General features: G+C 39.0%; 1 protein-coding gene and 1 long non-coding RNA gene across 5 annotated transcripts; one reads left to right on the forward strand and one right to left on the reverse strand.

Annotated features, from left to right (window-relative positions):
• Positions 1 to 5,023, reverse strand: LOC132985034 (uncharacterized). Its single transcript, XR_009675017.1, has 3 exons — positions 4,895 to 5,023; positions 3,053 to 3,260; positions 1 to 1,004 (listed from the first exon to the last, which is right to left on the reverse strand). It is a non-coding gene; the product is annotated as an uncharacterized LOC132985034 (long non-coding RNA).
• Positions 4,912 to 23,338, forward strand: ptk2bb (protein tyrosine kinase 2 beta, b). Of its 4 annotated transcripts, XM_061052146.1 has the most exons (31): positions 4,912 to 5,037; positions 10,847 to 11,082; positions 11,427 to 11,605; positions 11,714 to 11,801; positions 12,246 to 12,325; positions 12,613 to 12,675; positions 12,807 to 12,861; positions 12,972 to 13,112; positions 13,480 to 13,554; positions 14,131 to 14,232; positions 14,393 to 14,510; positions 14,693 to 14,732; positions 14,953 to 14,987; positions 15,114 to 15,158; positions 15,247 to 15,344; positions 16,342 to 16,423; positions 16,515 to 16,615; positions 16,853 to 16,968; positions 17,705 to 17,805; positions 18,000 to 18,089; positions 18,571 to 18,775; positions 19,403 to 19,511; positions 19,601 to 19,660; positions 19,763 to 19,885; positions 20,012 to 20,164; positions 20,405 to 20,440; positions 20,731 to 20,755; positions 20,865 to 20,899; positions 21,145 to 21,279; positions 21,427 to 21,507; positions 22,040 to 23,338. In XM_061052146.1, exons 2-31 carry the CDS (start codon positions 10,885 to 10,887, stop codon positions 22,253 to 22,255), a joined length of 2,985 nt encoding a protein of 994 aa, XP_060908129.1. In that variant the 5' UTR covers positions 4,912 to 5,037; positions 10,847 to 10,884; the 3' UTR covers positions 22,256 to 23,338. The 4 variants fall into 4 exon arrangements, with proteins under 4 accessions (XP_060908129.1, XP_060908127.1, XP_060908130.1 ...); XM_061052144.1 differs by having other exon boundaries at positions 14,956 to 14,987; positions 20,012 to 20,440; XM_061052145.1 differs by lacking the exon at positions 4,912 to 5,037 and adding an exon at positions 8,367 to 8,504 and having other exon boundaries at positions 14,956 to 14,987; positions 20,012 to 20,440.
• Positions 23,339 to 24,408: the final 1,070 nt, after the last annotated feature.

Here is a 24,408-nt window from a genome sequence, read left to right on the forward strand (position 1 = left end):
TTAGGGTCGGAGTCAAACCCGGGCTGCCAGCTTCGAGAACTAAAGCCTCTATACATGAGGAGTGCGACCTAACCACAAGGCCCACTGGCGCACCTTTTTTCACTATTTTTGCTGAAATAAACAAATTGATTCTACCTAGTGCCTGTCAAGAAAACTGATTTAACAAATCTACATTTAAAGGTCAAAATGGTCCTGTATTAGATCCATAATGTTTATCCTAGGAGTGTAACCGTTCTCCTTTTAAGTTTAAACAACTTAAAATTGTTTATGCACAGTAGATTTTTTTTCTTGAAAGTAATTAATTTGAATTTAATTGATTCTAAACATCTATATTTATTACCCTTTATTCCTCTGTTTGGGTCGATTTAGTTGATCTTATTTAACAGCCTTAATCACAGTGAGGGAGATTTGAGTTACTGGAAATAATCAGCTCCTTTCAGTTCCTTTCTTTAATGTTGACACAAGTTACACTTTTTTGCCAAAATAACCAGCCAATCAGGTTTATTTTAACACTCAATTTCCACAACATTTGCGAGTCAGTGTGATAATTTAAGTCGCCCTTTGTGACGGTATCTAACCTGTGTTGTTTACAGGTCTAACCTGTCTTTAATGACCCGCTGTTTAATGACCACCACAGTGACCTTTATACTTTTTCCTGCAGGAGGTTTAATTGTATATCATTTCAAACAGCAGGTCTCCATTCACAGCCCCTCTTAACGTTTGGGATATGTGCAGTTTGTCCTGTTTGCTGAGCTGTAACCCAGGGCCCCCTTGCTGCTTCTCACCTCTATTGTAAAGCACGACAGGTTTATAATCCGCTCCTGGCCCAGGCCACTTCACACCTCGGTGAGCACTGTGGTCCCCCGCTGAGTCTGGATTCGGTGACCACCCCATTTTTGAAAGGACCCACACTCCCACACACACCTGCTGCCCTGAGCAAATAACTCCCCTGTTCCTCCTCCAGCGCTCTTGTGTCCCTTCTCTTTGTCTTACAGGTGTCCATTCTGCAAGTCAAAAGGTGAACAAATAGAGAAACCATTACTCACAGGAGTGATGTCAACAACATTTTGACCTCAGAGATCACTGCTGCAAGAATGCTGACTTAATGACCATCAGGGGAAAGATAAATATTCCTGAGTCTATTAAACAGGCACAAGGTGGGGGGAAGATTTCTAAAATGAGTAACTGTGAGAAGAGGGGGGGGGGGGGGGGGGGGGGGGGGGGGGGGGGCAGACCTTTATGTTCAAAGCATACCAAGTGAACTATTTGCACAGCAAGCTTTCAGGGTGGGGTCTGTGGTCATTAGGGTGGGATGCTTGGACAGGAGGCAGAGACATAAGAGGTTTTATTCCCCATAAAAGAGAATAATCTTAAAATAGGTTCAGTGGAGTCAAAAAGGTTTGACCTCAAAATACCAGGCTAAAAAGTCATATTTGCTCATCTGGACGTCAACGCCTTCACAAGTTTGGAGAATATGTGTTACACTGTTACACTCACCTTTGATTTTAAAACATTAAAAAACATGTTTTGTGCATAAACAGATCATTTGTGTTATGAATATCCTTGTGAACAGAGAAAGAAATAGAAAACTACATCATATTATCAGGTCACATAAGTTCTGTGTCTTTAAGGACAAATCAAGGACTGGATGTAAAAACAGTTATAAAATAACTGACTTTAAGAGAAAATTATTACATTCATCTCATAGATAGAGTCCCTGGTTATTTAACAGATCACAAGTTAAAGGACAAAATATTTATTTGTCTCGTAAAATATGATGTTTCATGCTTTCCAACATCATGCAGTTCAGTTAGTTAAATCTCAGCCAGCAAAGACATTAAAAAGCTGCTTTAATATGAATCAGTCAGATACATGCATTAAACTCATTCTATATTTCTATAACAAAACTTCTGGACCGATCAAAACGATGAATTAATTCATCATACAAAAAAAAAGTTTTGTCTGTGTTTGTTAAATCTATTTTCTCTCCCTGGTCTTCGAAAAAACGATATAAAAAACAATTCAGTTCTTGGATTCTAATCACACAGAAGATGTTGATTTTGCAATGGTGAATATTTACTGGAAAACAATATCAGTGACAGTAAGGATAAAAAAGTGTATCTACTCTTTATTTGACCAACATCGTTCTGATCTGTTCTATAGTCAGTTCATTATTGTCTATTATAGTAATTTTCTTTGAATCCTAAATAACCATTTTAGAGTTCTGCTCAGGCACTGTTTTTGTTGTTTTCTTATGAATGGAATATATTGATTTGTTAGTATAACATAAACAGAATATTATCCAATTTCTATATCAAACTATTTGACTTGATACTCAAAGTATTTTTGGTTTTGATGATCATACCTTTTACCCTCACCAAGTAAAGTTGTAATTAAACTCTTAATTTAATTTAAGTATTCTTATATCTACTAGAAGAGAATGAGCTGGACGCGTACAATAAGCTAATTCAGTGCAGTAACCCAAACAGTGTAGTGAAGTTACATTTTAAAGCACTTTATTCAAGTTTTTCCATTTGACGGAACTTTTTTTTTTATACGTTAACTCTACAACATTTAAGACATGACTTTTTCCTCCCCCTATATGAAAAAGTGTATTTGCACTCCAGATCTAATGATAAAAAAGCATTCATCTACACTGAAGAAATGATGGCTAAATGATTCTTCATTTTTAAAATTTGATTCTAAAATGAAACATCAGAAAAACAGAACTGTGCAGTCCATGTTTTTGACCCACGTTAACAGAATCTCAACATCCACAGTGAATTATATTTTAAGCTGCACGCTGCCGTAACATATCTGACACTCGTCCCTCAACACCCTGAACTCTCTGGAGAAGAGCAAGAGTTTCTGCATGAGCATGTCGATCAGCCACTCATGAGGTTTTAGTTCTCTCTACTCATGGGCTCGGTAGGGAGGGGGATGTGATGATGATGATTTAGTATTTTCAGAGCAGGAGGGTCTTAAATAGTTGGTGTTAATGATCACATAGAGCCTGGTGAACAGTGAAACCATTGTAACTGCAAGAACTCACCATCTGCACAGTCCGTTCCTGCTACCGTCTGAATGCATATGAATCCGAGCCGGACGGCACCTGTTGGGGATTCTTGCCCTTGACACTGATCAGGTCTGCTGGTTGCTGCTGGGTGCGGTTTGGTATCGTTCTAACCCAGACTTGAACTCCCTCACAGCTGTCATTGCTCCACACAGCTATGCCAAACGCTCTGGCACAGAGAGGAGAACTGGGTGATACAACAAGAGAGAAATTAAATATGCCAATAAAGTTTTCAAAAATCAATGCATCTTACAAACACAGCAGGAAACATATTAAAAACATCACTCATGAAGTGTTCATAACACATTTTGTTTCCTGTGCTGATGACATGACATTAAATGACATACATTTTGGATTTTTAAAAAGTATTTTACATGTATGCAGATCATAGTTTCAATTTGAAACAAATCAGTTAATTTAATTGTATTATCTTCTTAAGTTTAAACTCTAAAGTACTATATGAATAAGTTAAATAAACTTTGCCTCAACCCGTCACATTTAGTTGCTGTTCACAGATTGGCTACAGATGAATTGGCAACAAAAACACAATAATATCATAAATGATTAAATTACAGTAAGACAAGCTATTATGCTACATAATGCACTCCACAGTATAAGCAGGTCTGCATTAACTCAGATGTTGGCTGTTTAAGGCAGCCTTTCTGTTACAATGATTCAAAGAAAGCTTTTGAATATTTGCTTTTATAAACTTGTATTTCTTTGTAACATAACAATGAGTAAGGTCTTATACCTGCTCTCTTGTAAAGCGTCGTGAGATAACATTTGTTATGAATTGGCGCTGGACAAATAATGAATGACTGATTGATAATGAAATTGCTGCATTAACTCACCAGCAAAACCCAAATGTCTTAAGATGCAGTCAGACACTACAGACAACAACATAATCAAAGTTATAATCTGCTGTTAAAGTTCAAACCACACTAGTTGTTAACAAGATAAGTTATTAGTTAGTTTTAGACTTAGGAAAACTTTGTTCATTCCTTGTAAGAGATACAATGAACGTTGGATGATTCATTTAAGGATGACAAACAAGCAGGACTTACGTATAGGCCTATGCAAAAGCCACATTCATACCCAAATTCACAAGAAAATCTCAGTTTTGTATCACTTTGGTAGGCCTATCTATCAGGCACCTCAGTAATTAGCCTATTATTCAGAATGGCTTTGCCGTAAAAACTTTATCTAACACAATTTTTTTTAAATGTTTGCATTTATAAACCTGAATGTTTTCACTCCTACTTTTACTTTATGTAGCCTACTGTTCTCTGAATAAGGTTTCAAGAACATGTTGTTGAATAATTACAAAATGCTCATTCTAAATTCTTATCTGCTTAAATTCATGCTTATGACTGAAAACTTCAGCGTTAAAACAGAGCTGGACCTTTAAAGTTACTTTGAAAGCAATGCTTTTCTTTGGCTTGTAGCGCTCTCTACTGGTCAGGCGGCGTAATTACATCCGAGGGAGATGGGGGGGAAACATAGGGAAAGGATTGGGCAGGGTTTATATGAATTCCACAGACATGGCCCTATTTCTATAAATGTAAGTGAAAAATACTGCGTAATGTGACCCCTTCGCGTATGAAACCTGGATACACGACGTGTTTTAGAGCTGTATGCTATAGTAGCCGAAGTTTTTAAACGTATTCGAAAGTCTAACAGAGTCCAAAAAGTCCCCTGAGACTCAGCAGAAAAAGACAAGTAGGACTGACAACGATAACGTTGTTGGAACAAAAACAAAAAAAACAGACACCAACCGCCATGTTTCTTGAAACTTCAGAAATAAGGAAGTGGTGGGCTCACCTTCTTCCAGCAGAGTACACAGGTGAGGGAGTGGCCAACCTGCCGCCTCCTGCTCCCCAAACAGACTGTCAGGCCTGGACTCTCCAGGAGGAATAACGCTCTCTGTCCGGCTTTTATTCTCTGAGGAAATCAATAAGAACCAGGTAAGACGCAAGAATACAAGTTTTTTTTTATGTATGCTATATTTCTGCGCAGGGTTTTCAAACGTATGCCGAGTTTGAGTTGAAAAAGTTATCAGTGATTGAAGTAGGTCCGCAATTATAGAGATTAACGCAATTTACGCCTCGCCGAGGCCTGCATTTACACCATTACACAAGTTTTAAAGTATAGGTGTTCTATTCAAATCTTTAAAAACAACATCTATGTCTTACTTTTAAATGTTTTTTTTAATTTTCGGTGGGGCCATGCAAAATCTTCAACTTAAATTTGAAGTTTTAATAACTGCATTTCCATAGTAGTAAACTGATTTTAGTGGCACAGTGAGAAGTTGCCGAGAGAGAGAGAGAGAGAGAGAGAGAGAGAGAGAGAGAGAGAGAGAGAGAGAGAGAGAGAGAGAGAGAGAGAGAGAGAGAGAACTTTGTTCACTATCACAGCATGTCTGTGCAGGTGGAGGAGCAGCCTCTACATTCCAGTGCCTGGGGTCATGACGGTGCAGTGTGCAGACCCCTCAGCAGCACAACACATTTCACATAGCAGGCCTGCCTGAATGCCTGCCTGTGTTGACAAGCAACTACCATATCTGCCTAGTGAAGCTTGAAATGCACAGATTTACAATGAATATGCTTTTATTTAAAAAAAAAAAACATCCTTTTGCCAAATTAATGTAAATGATAGAAAGCCACTTCAGGTCACCTCACTTCAGGTTTATTTCATTTACCTCACACTTTTTCTATAACATACAACCTGACACTTAGAGGTAACAAATGGCTTACTACAATCTGGAGTGCATGTTATGACAGATTGCAGCGATCCTCCATTGCACCACTGTCAACAGAAGAAGAATCTAGTACCTGTAGGCTGATCGATACTGATATTTAGGAGTTTAAATAATGTACAATTTTGATTGAAGTCTCCTATTTGCCATTAACAAAAACCCAAATTATTGGATAGCATGGAAAAAAAGTACATGAATATCAGTGTAATTATTTGGGGCCAACTTTGAATTTATGATACAAAGAATCACTTCAGTTCAGATCGGAAGTATGGCCGCTATGATGATGAGGAGGAATAACTGGGAATGTGGAAAAATACTTGGGTTCTGAATATATGGGGCGGCAGTCGCTCAGTCTGTAGGGACTTGGGTTGTGAACTGGAGGGTCACCCGTTCAAATCCTAGTGCCCGATGCAGCCTTTGTTGTGACTGTGTGGTGATGGAGTTAGTCTCTCCTTTTCTGATAAAAATCTTCCTTGGGAACTGTTGTTACCATAACAACTCAAGTGCAAGCATGACAGGGAGAAAAAGCAACAACAGCGTGATCTTGAAATTTTGACTCGCTTTTTGGAAAAAACTAGATCTGTGACAAACAAGTAGAAGAAGCACTTCAGGGCTGTAAGTGCTTTTAATAAGAGTTTAAAAAACAAACAAAGAGTAAGGTTTTTTACCTGCTCTATGTAAAGATTCAGATAACATTTGTTATGATTTGGCACCATAAAAATAAAGATTGATAAAGACTTGCTTTCTGCATTATAATGTTAGTATATTTGTGATATTTATGAGCGATCAGTCTGTTGGATAATGCTGCTGTTCTTACAAATTATTGATCCACAGTATACAATGAAATAAAGAAAGTCAATGTTAGGCCTTTACCTTTATCAGTGTGTGATGGATTTTACACAAAGTGACACAAACATACCACAGTTTATTGTATTTCTGGTATTTTTACAGTGATTGTGACTTTTTGATACTTTAAGAAATAGAACGTTTATTTACATAGTCGTACAAAAACAAACATAAAAATATAGTGTAAATGAGAGCGGACTAAAGTGGACTATTGGTTGGTGTGCGCACCCCATGTGCAGAGGCTGTGGTCCTCCAAGCTGACGGCCAACCTGTGGCTCCTTTCCGGCATGTTGTTTCCCACTCTCTCTATCCCAGATTTATGACTTTACCCACTGTGCCGTCTCAAGCAGATAAAATACCTTACTCTTTGTCTTTTAACATTACAAAAGAGCAGGTAAAAAGACCTTACTTATTGTTATGTTACAAAAAGCAGGTAACGCCGTCCATCAACAATCCGGTGGGGAGGGGGGGGGGGGTTGTTCTGGCAAGCCGTCAACCAACGATCTCGAGGAGCCTAAGAGAGCTCAAGAGCTCCCAGGAAAATAGGTGGTTAGTGACTGAGATTTACAGATCGATACATGCAGTAATATGATGTACTGTATATGCAGAGAGAGAGAGAGAGAGAGAGAGAGAGAGAGAGGAGCTCAAGGTGCCAGTTCCCCCGGTAGTCTAAGCCTATAGCAGCATAACTAAGAGCTGGTCTACACCAGCACCAGCCCTAACTATAAGATTTATCAAAAAGGAAAGTTTTAAGTCTAATCTTAAAAATACAGAGTGTGTCTGCCTCCCAGACGATTCCAGAGGAGAGGAGCCCGATAACTGAAGGCTTTACCTCCCATAGTACACTTAGAGACTGTAGGTACCACTAGCAGGCCTGCATTCTGGGACCGTAATGTTCTCGAGGGGCAGTACGGCACTAGTAGCTCCTTAAGATAAGATGGTGCCTGGCCATTATGTCACCTTTCATGCTACCAAAAGTCAATACATTAGCCATTTAGAAGTTCCTTTTCTATTCGCTTAAAAGCCATATTTGACAAGACCCAGTCCTTCTGTATTCTGTACTTGTTTTGGGTTTTAGTGTTTCAGTGTGAAAGACCAGAACTACAAAAGAATCAGGTCTCACATACTTGTTAAAACCAGAACCATCGAGGTCACAGAGTTTGAACTTGAAAGAAAGAAAACATGTTTCTTTCTTTCTTTCTTCTTTTGTTGTTGTTTTTCGATGAATAATGAATAACTATCTATAAATAATAACCTCTTTATTGACATATTCCAACCTTCCTATGTCGTCTATAATTAATCTTCGAGACTGAAACAAGCAAAATATTTGAACACAACAGATGTTGCAATGCTGTCTGAGAATGTGTAGCAACACGTAATGTATGTATGTCTGCAGGTTGCCTCATTATGTCTTCCACATAAACACCGGGTTGTATTTGTATATCCACAGCCCCTCATAGTGTAAGCTTTCTTAAACTCCCCCCTATTCCTCTTCCTCCTCTCTCTCCCCCCCTCTCTCCGGCCTCCCACACCCAGGTGATGGTGCAACATGCCGTCCATGCTGCACACTCATCCTCTCTCTCTCTCTCTCTCTTTGCCCTTTCTCTCTTTCTCACTATACAAACACGCATACTTACACACTAACACACCCACACGGCCCTGCTGGGGAATTCATGGCCTCAGGCTAACAAAACACAACCCCATCCAACAGCAGAAACGATCACAGCTCAGCTCCCGCACTGCAGACTTAACAGCATGGAGCTTCATTTATGAGAAAAAAATAACGTTGTGAAGGCCAGAGGGCACTTTTCCTGATGACTCAGCCGTAAGGTGGGTAACTGTCAGAAATCTCTGATCACAGCTGGGTGTGTTGTCGAGGAATTTAGCTCAATCTTTTTGTGTTTGCTGAGTCAACGTGCCTGAAGATTATGATTGACAGGCCAGAATATTAATGGAGGACTGGAGTTCGACTTCAACTCTTGATGTATTTTCTTGATTCTTTTTACTCGATGCATCAGTAGTTTGCCGCCCTTACGAGGGTTAAATTCTACCTGAAAGTTCAATCAGTGTGTGTGCAATGAGGTTTTATCCAGTGGAAAGCTTTCTTTTTCTCTGTGTGTGTAGTTGTGGTTAGTTTTTACTGTGTTTGGTAACAAACTGTTTGTTCACAGCTAAGTGGTTGGAGAAGAATCTCCTGTTGCTTGGAGTTATTCCCTATGCGGTATTCGTGTTTTAAAGGACCTGCAGGACATTTTTGGAAATACTTAGATTTGGTTTAAAGAGTTCTCATTTCTGTTTGGTAAATATGAAGACGTATGTTCCAGGCTCTCATGTTCCAGCCTTGATTGGTAAGGTATTATTTGCGACAAATGTAAAGGGAGGTAGAAGTTTTAATGCACTTTAAAGGTCAAAGTTGCCCAGCAACTGTTAAGATATGAATGTTTAAAATCAAATAGCTGCTTAACTAGAAAATATAAGGCCACAGGCTGGAGGGCGTACGAAATCAACTTAAAGAAATACAGTAAGCTGTAGTGTGCTTTTCACAAATCGACCCTGGGAAAATACATTGACTATTGAACCTAGAGGGAGAAAAACATCCCTTTGAACATATCCCCCCTGGCAAAGTCTTTTAAATGCATTATATTCAGAGGAGTTTTAATGTAGGGGAGAGAAGACCCTGAGAGAACAGAGACTCTCTCATTTGAAGCTAACACGAGTTAGTCACTGCTTAAAGACTAGAAACGAGGAGAAACAACCAGCCTGGCTCTGTGCAGAGGTAACACATTAGCACCTCTGAAGTTAACTAGCTAACAAATTGATCCCGATTTTTAAAAATTCCATCACAAAAAAGTTGAGTGTAAACAACCTCATTGCAATCACAGGAATTAATTTGACTCTGCCAACAATTGCTCAGGTACAAAACCACATTTAAATCCCCAAATGTGAGGTTTTACCTTTTTTGTATGTGCTAAACAACTGGAACACAGTTTGTAAAGTAGGACGCCTCTGATGCCCTGTTCTGGCAGGTATTGTTGTCAGCAAAAAGAGCCACTTTAGCAGTTTTACCCTGTTTCCAGTCTTTATGCTAATCTACACTAGCCATTGCATAACAGTCCAGAGCTACGCCATGACAGTCATCTCTCTGTTATTCAATGTTATGTGGTTTTGGAATTACCCGTTTCGTTATTTCTGACAGCCTGTTGACAGGTAGATTCCTCTGCCACACTGAACACAGTCAGTTGTAACTAATTAAAAACAAAAATGTAGTTTTATTTTGCAATCAGGAAGAAGGCATCATTTGAGGAGCTTCCCTTGTTGCTATATGTGCTACATGTCTCCACACTGTCACAATTTTGCTGTATGAATCACACAGGCCCTCACTTGAAATCACGGCGAGGAAGGAATGTAATCGGCAGCATCTCAGGGTGAATTATTGTGAGTCATAGGCCGACAGGACATGGCACAATATCACAGCATCAAGGTGAAGCATAGATGACAGTTAGCGCTGTAAGGAGGCAGGCGTAGGTGTGTATTATTGTGTAACAAATTGTTACTGCTCTCTACTCAATCTAAGAAATTAGATTTTTGCTTTTCCTGGACCATCAAAATGTGAAAACGAGTACCTAATTATCAGAGCCGGATCTATAAAGCTGTCGGGCTGATACTGACTCATTACATGTATATCATTTATGCGCTTTATGTGCATCAATAATACCGGCAAATACTTTTTCTAGAGAACATTTAATACGGGTGATGTAATACTGGTGTCATGACATAGTTTGTCCAGCAGAGTCCATGCCCATTGTCCATGCCCTGACTCACTTATTTTTAATACTCTCAGCGCGGTCTGTTGTGGACTTTAAGAGGTCAGTTCAACAATTTGTGGATGATGTATCATAATGTGAATTAAAAGAAAATTCACTAATCTAGGTATACAAAATTAATTGTGCGGACCTCTGTATCTCTAAGCATTGAGACTTTCCTTCTTAAATAGGAACAGGTATCAATCACAGATATTCCATATATATATATTAGAATGTACTTATTAAACGAGGCTATCCTCCTTCCATCTAATTTCTCTTCTCTACATTCAAGATCAAGACTTTAGCATCGGATGTTCAACAGCTCACTCCACGTTTATTAAAGTTGTTTTTGTGTCTTTTTTTTCAAAGGATGCTGTTGGTATGATGGTGCCCACCCAGCCTTGACAATGTACGAGGTGATGTCAGGGGATACCCTGGCCTGGAAGGGGCCCAGTCCGAGACAAAGTGACGCAGAGCCCAGCCCAGAATCGCTCTTCACTGTGGCTGGAGGGCCCATCAAAATACTCAAAGTGTGTTTCTGCACCAACAATAACCTGGGCAAGAACTTCAAGCTTGTGAAATGTGACAGCTCCTGGCAAATCAGGGTGAGAATAATCTAAGAAAAATATGGGTGAAGGGTGTTGATGTGTCAGAAAACTCAATTTGAGATTTGATTAAGTATTAGAAGAAGAGCCAGAGATAAGATTTGGCATCCTTAACATGCAAGAGAGATAATAAAACTGTTATATCTGCACATACAGTTCCCATCTCTTCGTCAGTGTATTGCAAAAGATATTCTTTATAGTTCTCCCTCTGGCCGACTTTTAAAGCTGATTCATCAGCCGCTACACTTAAGCTAATATAAACTACCATGTAGTCATGATGAGGACCAACGATTCTGGTGGTACTTCTTTTGGAGGGTAAACAAAGTTTTTTATTTTTCCACCAGGCTATTATTCGATCGATTCTGATCAGCGGTCGATTGGGGCCGAACATCGAACACGCGGGATGCTACGGTCTCCTGCTGAAACACCTGAAGTCAGAAGAGCTTCACTGGCTGCATCCAGATCTGACTGTAGGCGAGGTGGAGCAACGCTACGAGAGCCACCATGTAGAAGCTGAGTGGAGGTGCAGATTGAATCCTGGGACATTTATATCTGATTTTTTTTTCTTGTAAAAGGAAAGTGTCATATGAACAATATACATGGAGTATCTGTTTTCTGTTTTTGAATGCAGGTATGACCTTCGTATCAGATACATTCCTGTCAATTTCTTGGAAAAATTCAAAGACGACAGATCTACGTTTGTATATTTTTACCAACAGGTAATATGCTAGAGCTTATTGGATTCATAACATTTTGACTTTTGAATAGAATTCAGATTTGTCACTGGATGATGGCAGTAAGAAGTGTTTATGTCATACTTTGTTAAAGAGATAAGCCAGCTTGAAATCACTTTGTCTCATCTGGTTATATTTTCATAAAGCTAAAATAATTCTCATCTAATACCATGTGCTGCTATGGGCTAATTTCCTCTTATACCATGAATATGTTCCAATCTGTCTTTGCTACATCGTCGTCTTCCTGGTTGCCTGTTATGCTTCAGACAACACCTCGAGCTTTTTAAGTATATAAAGTATGCTGTCAGCCACGTAACATAAAAATGTTGGTGATGGAGTAACAAAGAAAGCAAATAAAAATCTATAGGACTATTCAATTCACCCATAATATTTTACAGTAGCTTAACACTATTTAGTTTTTTACCTCAGGTGCGCAGTGATTACATGCAGTATCATGCTAGTAAGGTCAGTGATGGGATGGCGCTGCAGCTCGGCTGTTTGGAAATCAGGTGAGTCACTGCATTCCTCTCGTTCTTCTCCTCTCCATGGTCAAACTTTAACTATCATATGTTTATGAGTGCAGTGACAAAGGTGACTTAATGGAGCTTCTTAAGAGTTATTCTGACATGTTCTACTACATATTCTGTGGTCAGTGATTATGGTTTATAATGAATAATGTTAAGATTATCAGTATGTTCGATGATAGTATGAGTTATTGCTAAGGATGAAGGAAATTTGCTGAGATGGTTTTAATTGGTTGCCAAGCTGTGTTTTTTTTGTTGCTCTGTTTATACAGGAGGTTCTATAAAGACATGAATTCAAAAGGTCTAGAAAAGAAGTCCAACTTTGAGCTGCTAGAGTAAGTTTTTATCCTTCCTGAATTCTTCAAATGTGATTGTTATGAAATTAAAATGTTCAACATGTGATGTTTAATGAATAAATACAAGATAAAAACCTGTATGTTTTCTGAATGTTGTTGTACTAAAATAGAAAAGAAGTGGGCCTGGACCTTTTCTTTCCTCCAGAGCTGATTAACAGCATGAAGGTAATCGATCTAAACTTTGATATAATTACATCATCTACTAGTGAATGGTAAACCAGACCTTCATCACAGTGTTTGTCGTAAAAATTAAATTCTGTGTGTTTGTGATTCAGTCAAGGCAGCTTCGGAAGTTGATCCAGCAAACGTTTCAACAGTACGCGACGCTCAAAGAGGACGACTGTATGGTGAAGTTTTTCGAGACCCTCCGAGAGTTCATCAGATATGATGAAGAGGCCTTCCCGTGTGAACTAGTGGTGAGTGGTGACATCATGTGTTGTGTAAAAACGGAGAAACAAAAAGTCTTCTGATAATCATGGATGAACAACCTTCAAACTTTACTTTATTTGTACAGCACTTTTCATACAACAAATGTATCCCAAAGTGCTTTACATCAACATAAATCAAACAGCAACAACATGACTCCCTCCCCCACCCCTATCCCACAATCCAAAATCTAAGATAAAAATAACTAGATAAGAACAGGTACTAAGGAAACGCTATCATTTATTCTACATGAGGAAACACAGGAGGTTCAAAATGTAATAAAACTAGATGAAATGAGATTCAGTTCACCTTGGTCTACTCTTGATCATTGACGTTAACTCTGTCACTTGTCAACAGCAAGGTTGGAGTCTGTCAGTGGAGCTGGTCATCGGTGGCAGGGGAATCCGCCAACGCACACAGAAGGATTCAGCGGTAAGCACCTTTCCACATACTGCACACTGTGTTGCATAATGTAACTACGCTAGCATTGGTCCAGGATTTCTGTTGGAGGATAGTTGGACATTTTGTGAAAGTGTGAAGATATGATGAAAAGATTGGCGTCAGTCTTATGTCTCCACTTTAAATAAAAGGCTACCACCATCAGTTTGGTTTACTTAGCCTAGCTTAGCATAAAGACTAGACTGGAAGCAAGGGGAAAGAGCATGCCTGGCTGAATCAAAAGAAATGTATGCAGCTAAGCTAACTGCTTCCCATTCATCATATAAACAAGATTGTGACAATAAACATTTCCTGTAACTCAGCAAAAAGAGGTTAAACATATTTACCAGACTTTTCATCTTTTCCTTAAAACATAAATGTTTTTGAGAGTTTGATTGTATAACTTTACTCCTGGTGGCATTTTGTCCTCTCTAAACATACTTAGCATCTTTATATCTCTTAACCACATGCTAAGGTCACAGCATAATGCGGATGCGACATCATTATCTATCTCACACAGAATCTCATCATTATTTCCTTTATTGCTTTGCTCTTCTTTTCGTGCCTCAGGCTGTTTTTCTGGCCGACTTCAAACAGATCAAGAGAATACAATGCCTATCTCAGGGCGACGGCAAAGCTCTCATAAACTTTGACATAGAGGGGGCCAGACAAGTGAGTATCACAACGGTGCAATCTTCCTATTATACAATATTACTCTGTATGCGGTTAAGAATCTGAACGGCCAAAATTAGCAGGCACATTTATTACAGATGGCGTCTGCACAGGAAATGTGACCTGGTACATGTGCCCTTTCTTTCTTCTCTTCTTATAGCGCCTGTCGATCAATGTGGCCACTGTCCCTGTGGCAGAGAACATGATGGACCTTATTGATGGCTACTGCCGCTTGGAAAATGACACAGATGATAGTGTAATCTATCGACTAAATAAAGGTGTGTATGACTCAGCCACTTCCCCTACTGCTCTTAACACCACTGTGGTTAAATCTTACATAAAGGGCAGGCAGATGTGGAAGGCATGGGGCATATTTTGTTGCCTTAAGAGCAGTATGAATAACTTTTAAACTCTTTCATTTCAACTTGTTCAAAATGATCAAAGCTAATTTCTATTCTAGATGCAAATGCACGAACTTCCCTACCCGAGCTCCCCACAAGGTGAGTGGAATCTGGCTGTTTCACACCTCAGAATGATTTGTGACCACTCTGAGCCTCGGTATAGCCGCACTCCTTCCCTCTTTGGTTGTAATATGAGATGAAAAGTTTGAGTAATTGATGAACAGGGATGTTTTATTGAATCATCCTGTCAGAGCTCTGAGGAGCCATAAGGCGACAATTTATGACTCGGGCTCTCTCTCATTCTGTCTTTTCTCTGGAGCAGCAGGGACACCAGCTCCATCAGGCACAGTATGGGTGAGAGGACAGTTCTCATTCTTCAAAGAGTCATTATCTCACAAAAAACAAGATGAAGGGGGACTAAAAGAAGCACGGAGATCATGAACAAGTTCAATTAAAGTTCCTCTTTTCTTTTTTTTCCAGGCTCAGATATCTATTGTGAAATTCTCGATGAAAGGCCAAGATCAGGTTTGTTGAATGTTGAACTTTTTTTTGTCAGCATATTCATTGTAAAGAAAAAACATTTTTTTTTAACAATTAAAATTTTGATCTGTAGTTGTTAAGTACGGGATCGACCGAAGTGACATTGTACTTGGACGAATCCTGGGTGAGGGCTTTTTCGGGGAAGTCTACGATGGAGTTTACAAAAAAGCTGTAAGTGTGGCTTCCCTATCACAAGTTAGCTTAAGCTTATAGCAAATAATATCTTAAAAGGTTATAAAGATTTACTTTCTCTGATGCAGGCAAGCTTGTTGGAAAAATGAAGGCAAAGGAAATAACTATGTTACCGGTAGTCAAGTTTGCTTCATAGGTCATGTAATTTTGAAATACAAAATCTTAAAGGGGACATATTATGAAAAATCCACTTTGACAGTGTTTTTGAACATATAATTGGGTAACCTGAGTGTCTACTAACTGACAAAATGTGGAATAAACCCATCAAGTCCTTTGCTTGTGGTCTACATAAGTCTTACAACACTGAGCAAAATGCTCCGTTTCAAATTTGCACTCCTTGTGATGTCACAGTGGGATTCTGGTAAAAAATAATCCCCTCCCCTCCCCTGATATCTCCACCCATGGAATCCGTCTCCAGCCTAGAGCAAAACATTTGCGCAGGTCCTGCCATTTTTATTCTCGCTACAGAGGAGTGATGTCTACTGGGAAAACTCAGGGGGCGCTCATTGCATTTAAAGAGACACACACACCAAAACGGAGCATTCTGAGAGAGCTGGTTTATACAGGGTCGAAAACCTCCTCTGGTGCTTCATTCATGTTATATTTTGACCAAAGCACAGCACATGTGTTTCATTTAGACCACAGGGGAGTCGGACTGTTTTAAAAGGTGGAAAATGGTTATATGTCCTTGTTAAAGAAATCCATTGTTTAGGCTATGAATGGTGTAAAAACTGTTTGTTGCACATTTCTAAAGTACCAAAGATAAGTTTTTTGTTCAGCCAAATGTCCAAAAAAGTGACTCCAACATGATCAGATTGTTAATTAGATGCAACCAATCATCTAATCCCTTAATGGATTGATTTGGCTCTACAGTAAGGTGTTGTCTTTTCAAACATGCTACGGTGTGCACACAAAGAGCTGGTTTCTTGAACACTTAGCAGCTTTGACATTTTTTTTTCGCTCGTTGATTTCACAGGATGGCAATAGAGTTAACGTAGCAGTGAAAACCTGCAAAGACTGCTCACCTGATGTGATGGAGAAGTTCATGAGTGAAGCAGGTAACTGGGAAAATTATCCAAAAGAGAATATCAGGATACCAATAACTATGGTTATAATAACAAATATGTGTGAACTTCTTGTATTTGTCAGTTATAATGAAGAACCTGGATCATCAGCACATTGTCAAACTGATTGGGATCATTGAGGAGGATCCTGTGTGGATCGTCATGGAGCTTTATGAGCATGGAGAGGTTTGTGTTTATCCTCATGTCAGTATATTTTTTAGTTTAAATCATATTGTGTGATTAAAGTGTAGTTTGAGAGGAGATCAGTGTGCTTATCAAAAACGACTACAGCCCTATGAAACCTTGCACAGTTCTTGCATGAATCATGTCTGATTGTGTTTTTGCTACATTTATCCACCTCAATATGACAGACAGACCCTCGTAGGTGTTTTTTTTCTTACTTAAATGTTGTCACTCTTGCAGCTCGGTAACTACCTGACTCAGAACCAGAAGACCCTGACAAACATTACCCTGGTGCTGTTCAGCCTGCAGATCTGCAAAGCTCTCGTCTTCCTGGAGGGAGTCAACATGGTGCACAGGTTAGAGACTCCGATCATTTATTCTGTAGGAAGTTACCTGATACTGTGATGTGTATTTTTTCTGTTAATAATGTTGTGTATATGATTGGAAGAATTGCAAACAAAAGTATACATGAACAATGAAACTATCACCAACAATTAGTCCAATTAGCTGACAAATCTTCTGCAACTTGTTTGAGCTATTTTGCAGCATTTTAAAGATGTCCTGTGTCTCCTTGTGTTGTATCTTTCCTGCTGGATCACAGTCCTGTTGACAGATAAAGCTAGAAAACATCCCAAAACAGCATCAGAATGTTAAGTACAAAGATATCAGGCAGGGTACATTTGACATTTAAATTTAAGGGGTTTATATTAAGACAACATAACGGAAAGTAAACGTGAGATGAAAACAGAAAAACTGGTTTCAGTCATTCTTTCTATAGAATGTTATCATCGAGTTTCAGGCAGGAGAGCTGCCTCTCCAGGACTCAATCTGCTGTGAAGAAAAAACACAGACAGAGGAAATTAGTTTCTGCCTGTTTGGAAAAAGTGAAACATTCCTTTAGTATATTTTATGCTGTATTTTGGGATTCAATGAAGCATTGAAGAAGTAAATTCAGGTCATCAGCGAGGATCAGTCCACGCACTGTGCTCTGCTAGTATCAAATGGAATTGTACACAATTTCTGCTTTTATAATAATAATATCTATCTGTACATATATAGAACTTTCTTCTTTTTTTTTTTTTTTTTAAACAGAGACATCGCGGTTCGGAACGTGTTAGTTGCCAGTCCAGACTGTGTGAAACTCGGAGACTTCGGTCTGTCCAGATACATCGAGGATGAAGAATACTACAAAGGTAAGAGAAAAGAAGGTGGTAAAAGAAAGGACAATTTGACTTTTTGACATTAATAACAGAAATAATAATCTTTATACTTTCATCCTATATGTCAAAATACCATTCTAGTAAAGAGGAAAAATACAATAGTATAGAAGCCTGTTCCGCCAATAAAAAAAAATCTCACAATACCAACGTCTTCCATTTCTTTGCAGCGTCTGTTACTCGGTTGCCAATTAAGTGGATGGCTCCAGAGTCCATCAACTTCAGACGTTTCACGTCAGCCAGTGATGTGTGGATGTTTGGTGAGTTTGTGACACACAGCACAGCAGCTCAGTGCAAACACATTTAATGTAAGTAGGGCACAATACAGGAAGCACACTCAACCAGACATGATAAAGGAAAGGTGGCTGGTTAATCTTCAACTCAAAATGTTATTACATGATTTTATAATGCCATAAAAATGATTTAATGATATAAAGGCACTACTGTATGAATGGAGGCCCAGAGTTTAGTAAGTGCTGAAGGGATACAATGTTTAGTTTTTTTTTTAGAGGTAAAAATCAAAACAATGTAAGTATCACAAGTAATCACATCTTTCTCTACATGTTTGAGTAGATTTGTGTCCTTCCTTTTGCACCACAAACACACATCAACAAACAAAGACTCATGCTCCTCAATTCTTGAATGCTCCCTTTCATAATCATAGTATTTATCATGGGAAATAAATAACAAAAAGCACTTATTACAGCGTCTTCTCTTTCTCTGTTTTGCATTACTTAATAGCCGTGTGTGTGTGGGAGATAATGAGTTGTGGGCAGCAGCCATTTTTCTGGCTGGAGAACAGAGATGTCATTAACCAGCTGGAGCAGGGAATCAGGCTGCCCAAGCCAGACAACTGCCCTCCTGCCCTGTACTCGCTCATGACCCGCTGCTGGTCCTACGACCCTCGAGAGAGACCCAACTTCACCGAGCTGGTGGTCAAGATCAGGTGATGCTTTATTATTAAATATGTACAAAGAACTGTCCTCTTGCAAAAGGTATAAATGTACAGAGTGAAACTATATCTGACAGTGATGCTTCCATCGGTACATTGTAGCATTTACTTAAGAAGAAATTAGATCCTTCGATGGCCGGTTAGTGACTTAATGCTGAAGAACAACCCTGCTCTGAATTTTGAAATAATTTAAAAGAATCTGGACACATTATGTAGTGCAGTACAAGAGTTATGTTTTTATTCATTGCAATAGATTTCAAAATAAAAGCATGGTGTTCTAAAGGTTTTTTTTTTTTTACAATCTTATTTTTGAAAATGTTTGATATTATTAAGAATTAGCCCTAAAGTCAGGAGCTTGTTAGAAAACTTTTAAAACCGATCTAAACAAAGGGATTTTAAATTATTAGAAAAAAATGGGAACATTTTTTAAAAATGATATTAATCAAAAATTAAAGCCGTTGGATCTGTTGTATCACAATACATATCATGTGAGACACTGGTATATCAATATTTTCTCAAACATGGGTTGTATGATTGTTACCTGATATTAAAGCTCATTGTATGTGTTTTTTTTACCCTTTGACTACATCATGACATTACTTGTTCTCTTAAATCTCTCAGTGATGTCCACAAGATGGAGAAGGAGCAGGAGGTGGAAAGAGAGCGGGACAGGACGCGCTCTATTAAATATTTTGAACCCAAGTTCAACTTCAACGAGCCTCCTCCGAAGGTATTTGTCCCTGTCAAATTCAGCAGCTATTTGATTTTCAAAATGTACCTGTGCAGGTTTTAATACGTCTTATTCAATGTTCCCTAAAGCCCTCAAGAATGAAACCAGGGAGGTTTGGGAACACGCTCAGTATTGGTCTTCACATTCAGGTACAGCAGTGGACAAAAATCATCTCTCAAGATTTTTATTTCCTCCAAGATAATTAGACAAGTTATGTTAAGTTTTGTATGTCTGTGTGTTTGTCTGTGCAGCTGAATGAGGCTTTATGTGCCAGCTCACCTGACCTGGCCAGCCCATGTGAATATCAGTCACCTGTGGACTCCATGAACGCACTTACCCTGCCGGTCAGGTCCCCTCGACCACGAAGCATGGGGGTAAGAAACCCTCTGCTGTGTTTATTTCTGTTGATTTAACTTCCGTTTGAAGTCTGCATTCAAAGATCAAAAATGACTTTGCGTGCAGTTAACCCATCATAGTTCTGTTTGGCTACCTGATTTTAGGAAGGCGGGTTTCTTCGACTGGAAGCGAACAGCCGGGAGGACGCCCAGCGCCTGTGGCAGCAGGACAGGCAGAACATGCAGAACACGCTCCGCCAGCAGAAAGTGCAGATGATGGAGGATGAAAAATGGCTGGAGATGGAGGAGAGACTCCTGGTGGGAAATAGAGCGTCATTAACTTTTGTCAACCCCCTCTCTCTGTCTCTGTGTCCCCCTGCTCCAAAATTCATTGTGGCCCTGGAGGCTACGCTGAACGGGGCGTCGTCAAACAATTTAAAGCCGCTGGTTCACTCTCGACGCCCCGCTAGTTTGAATCTCAACGTTCCCCTGATAACAGTTCCAAAGAGAGGGTCCATGTCCATAATATATAAAATGAACCTGCCTGTTCTTTTGCAGGACCCCATGGGACCAGAGGACCCTGGCAGCCTAGTGGTAGGTTTCCGCCTGTACTGATTTAGTTAAAGGAGCAATATGTAAGATATGTACTGGATAATATCATAAAATTACCTCACTATATTATCAGACATTAAAAAACAAGCTATGCTGAAGTGCACTGCTTCTCTGTCAACAACACAGCAGCCAGCATGTCCTCCCTTTCAAACAACTGTTTTTAAAGCTCTGTATTACTGCATGTTTTCTACTTCTGCTCTGCTCTTGGAGGGCCTTTAAGTAACTCCTCAGGATGTCTGTAACTCATGAGATTTATCTTGTACTATTTTCAGTCTCCTGACGGCGACGCAGAAAATGGTAAGTGTTTAAAAGAAAGTAACAAATCCACATTTAGTAATTCTATGATTCCTTCTCTCTCAGTCCTCTTGTCTTTGTTTCTCTTATTGTTCATCTTTGTGCCCTGCAGGACCTCCAGACAAGCCCCCACGGCTCACAGCACAGGTTATTATGACAATTCATTTTACTATTCTAATATCCTTCCACCCACTGAAAAGACACTTGAATTTTATTAGCTTTGAGATTTTAAAATGAAAAAGAATGTATAATGAACTCAGTCACCTAAAAACAAAAAGCACATTTACCCTTCAGTTGAAAGAGCGTAGACACCACCGTGCATTCACAATGATTTCTAGTTATCTCTGTGTGAAATATTGAATTATTAAAACACATCTTACCTTGTCACCTAGCCCGCACCCACAGCAGAGCTGGACCGCTCAGATGACAAAGTGTACCAGTCCGTCATGAACCTTGTCAAGGTCGTCGTCCAACTCAAGAATGACATCACCGAGCTTCAACCAGAGCGATACATCACAATCGTCCAGGTAAGACTGAGACTGATCTGTTTCTCGCTTCACTTTGACACTTTGTTGCAGCTTTATTGGCTCATTTGAGGTGCCTGAATGTAATCGAAAGACAAAAGCCTTGAGTATTACAGCTGATAAATTCTCTGCATTGATCTCTGCCCACAGTCTACCGGGATGGCTTTACGAGATCTGATCCGCAGTGTGGATGACATACTGCCCTCCTTACACCAGTCTGTCAGGACCGAGGTACTGTTTATTGTCTGCAGCTTGTTTGCTGTGTTTTCTCATCGTCCTACTCCCTCTCTTTATTGATTTTTCTTTGTCCTCAAGCTGTTCTGCTGCTTGTCTCTGTAACAGAAAGTGACTGAACTTCTCTTTAAACACAAAGAAGCAAAGAGAACATTAACATTGTGTGTTTTCCATTCTGGCTGAAGATGCTATTTATCTTTACATTATATATTAGAGCAGTTTCAGCCAGACATTTAACAGTTTATCATATAGGGTGCGCATAAGTTTTCAATTTGATGCCGTCCTGAGACCAAGGGAGTTAATGAAAATGAACTGCTCAGAGCATAACGCACTTGAGTTTAATCAACTCCTCCCTGCTTTTCAATAAAACCATCTAAAAGGCTGCACAAAAACATTGTATTCATATCTGTAGTTCAAAATATTGTGGCGTATAACAGGCCTTTTTCATGGCATAACATTTTGACTTTAAATATTTCAAACTTTTCAAATTTTAAACTTCACCCATTGTTTTGGTTTACCATCCCCTCAGATCGAGGGCACCCAGAAGCTGCTGAACAACGACATGGCAGAGCTGATCAGCAAAATGCGTCTGGCCCAGCAGAACGCCATCACCTCTCTGAAGGAGGAGTGTAAGAAGCAGATGCTGGCTGCAGCTCACACCCTGGCTATGGACAGCAAGAACATGTTGGACGCTGTGGACCAGGCCAGAGTCAAGGCCAACATAGCCAAGCCTGTGACCCTCTAGTGGACTGTAAACAATCTTTTATTTCAGGTTTTAGACTTTGTCCTCATCTGTCGGTCAGAAATGACACACAGTTAAAGTCGGGCAGCGGGCATCATCATTTCTGTAAATGAGTGTTGTTTAGTTTAAATATGATGCTAAAACTCGGTGGATAAAGTTGATGTATATTCTTGCCATGGTAGTATGTATACTGAAATGAATGGTTGTCTTATCAGCATCATGTTTAGGAGGTCAGACTGACGCTTTGATTTGGGATCTGTGAGTAACTGATTTAATCCTCTGCCCAGAAACAAAATTATTCTTGTGGATATCAGATTTTTTTCATATCAAGTTAAACAGGTTTTACCGTGGAGGAAAAAGTTCAAAGATATCCAATATAATATAAAACACAAGAACATTATTTACTCTTTCAACAGTAACATGTGTAGAATGTAAAGATGAAAAAACCAAAAGGCAAACCATACCTAACAAGGTTTAGAGTTTAAAATTAGGAGGAAAAGACTTAAATTCATAGATTATAGATGATCAGCTGTGTGTCGGGTACGTTGTTCAACTGAAAAGAGTTCAAGTTTTGGTTCGTTGTCATATTTGAAAATATAAAGCTCTAACATATAAATCATGAAAATAAATGTCATGATGTATACTACTATACGTTAATGTCCAAATATCTTGAACTTGTGCTTCTCTATTTTAGGTTTTCTGTCACTTTCAAAGAAGTGAGGTTTTGGTTTGTTGCAGGTGATGAACACAAAATTGACACCTTTCTAATATCATGTAGTCCAATGTATTAATGCCAGTGTTTCCAGCCTCAGAAATAATAACAATCACTGTGTGAAATAAACACAGTAAGTATTTCTGCGTTTCCCTACAGATAGTAAATGTTATGGTTCTTTAATCTATCATACTGTGTCTGTGTTTTATGATTTGTATGAACATTTGAGGGAACATTTGTATTCTGGATGTCGTGAAGCTGTATTTAAGACAGAGTCTTTTAAATCACTTAATCCATGCTATAAAGATGCGTTTTCAGAAGGGAATTTATTACATAGTTTGATCATTCAAAATAAATACAATCATGGCATCATGGCTGGGACAATAAGTGAAAAAAAGTATTTCAAACCAGTACAAATAACCTCAGTATATGCATGTGTGTGTGTGTATAGATCTCGAGTACAACATGCCACTGTCCAATCCAAGCCATATGAAAACTAAAATGATTAAAGACCCCCCCATTTTAACTGGAATAAAGTTTCTCAGGCTGACAAAAACACAGCATTATTTGACATAGCACTTTAACACACATTAGAAAAGTGTAGGCCCCTAACTGAATGGACATTTGAGCCCGTTCCCTTATCGGTCTGTATTGTCAGTCATGATCGAAAACTGAATAGAGTGAAATGGAAATGTTGTACTTTAATTTAAACATAAAAAGACTCCTCCTCATAAAGTATCACCCAGAGCATGCTGATGACCACTGTTGGGCAAGTAGGGCCTAACTTAAATAATACAGTACATAATAAAAGCAAATATAAGTTGCATTTATGTGTGTTGGAAGTAGGCACTACCCTAGCTTTTGCGAGTTAAAGGCTAGATTTCGTAAACTCATACCTGTACAGTCCTCTAAGTTGTACATTTAGCTAACTGTCGATAGAAAAAAAGAATACATATACACCTGCATTCACGTGGCTTAGGAATGATAGACAATTGGGTTTTTAATTGAAGAAAATAAGGTGAGGGCTCCCTCTAATTGGAAAGATTGGACCAGACAAATATCGTTGCATGAATTGTGATAATTTACGTCACATTAGGCTACGTAAAATGAGTCGTAAATGGTGGCTTGGTCAAACACTTGCAATTTGTTAAAACCTTTTATTATTTTAATATTTTATATTTATGTTGTTGCGTCGTGCGGTCTACCACTCTAAAGACCTCCGAATCTGCGATCTCCGAGCATCCCAGGAGCACGTGAATGCAGCATAAAACAATTTTGAAGTAGCCTAACTGGACAGCTTAATGTCTGACTGGAATTAAACCCTCTCCCCTGTCGTCTCCAGCCTTTGACAATTAGCCTGAGTCAAGTTACTCAACTGGACCTGGAACTGATGTCATTATCACACCCCTGATTCTTGGTAATACATCAACATTTTCCAACATAT

The sequence above is a fragment of the Labrus mixtus genome, chromosome 12 (genome assembly GCF_963584025.1).
Source record: "Labrus mixtus chromosome 12, fLabMix1.1, whole genome shotgun sequence".
In the NCBI taxonomy this organism is placed as follows: Eukaryota; Metazoa; Chordata; class Actinopteri; order Labriformes; family Labridae; genus Labrus; species Labrus mixtus.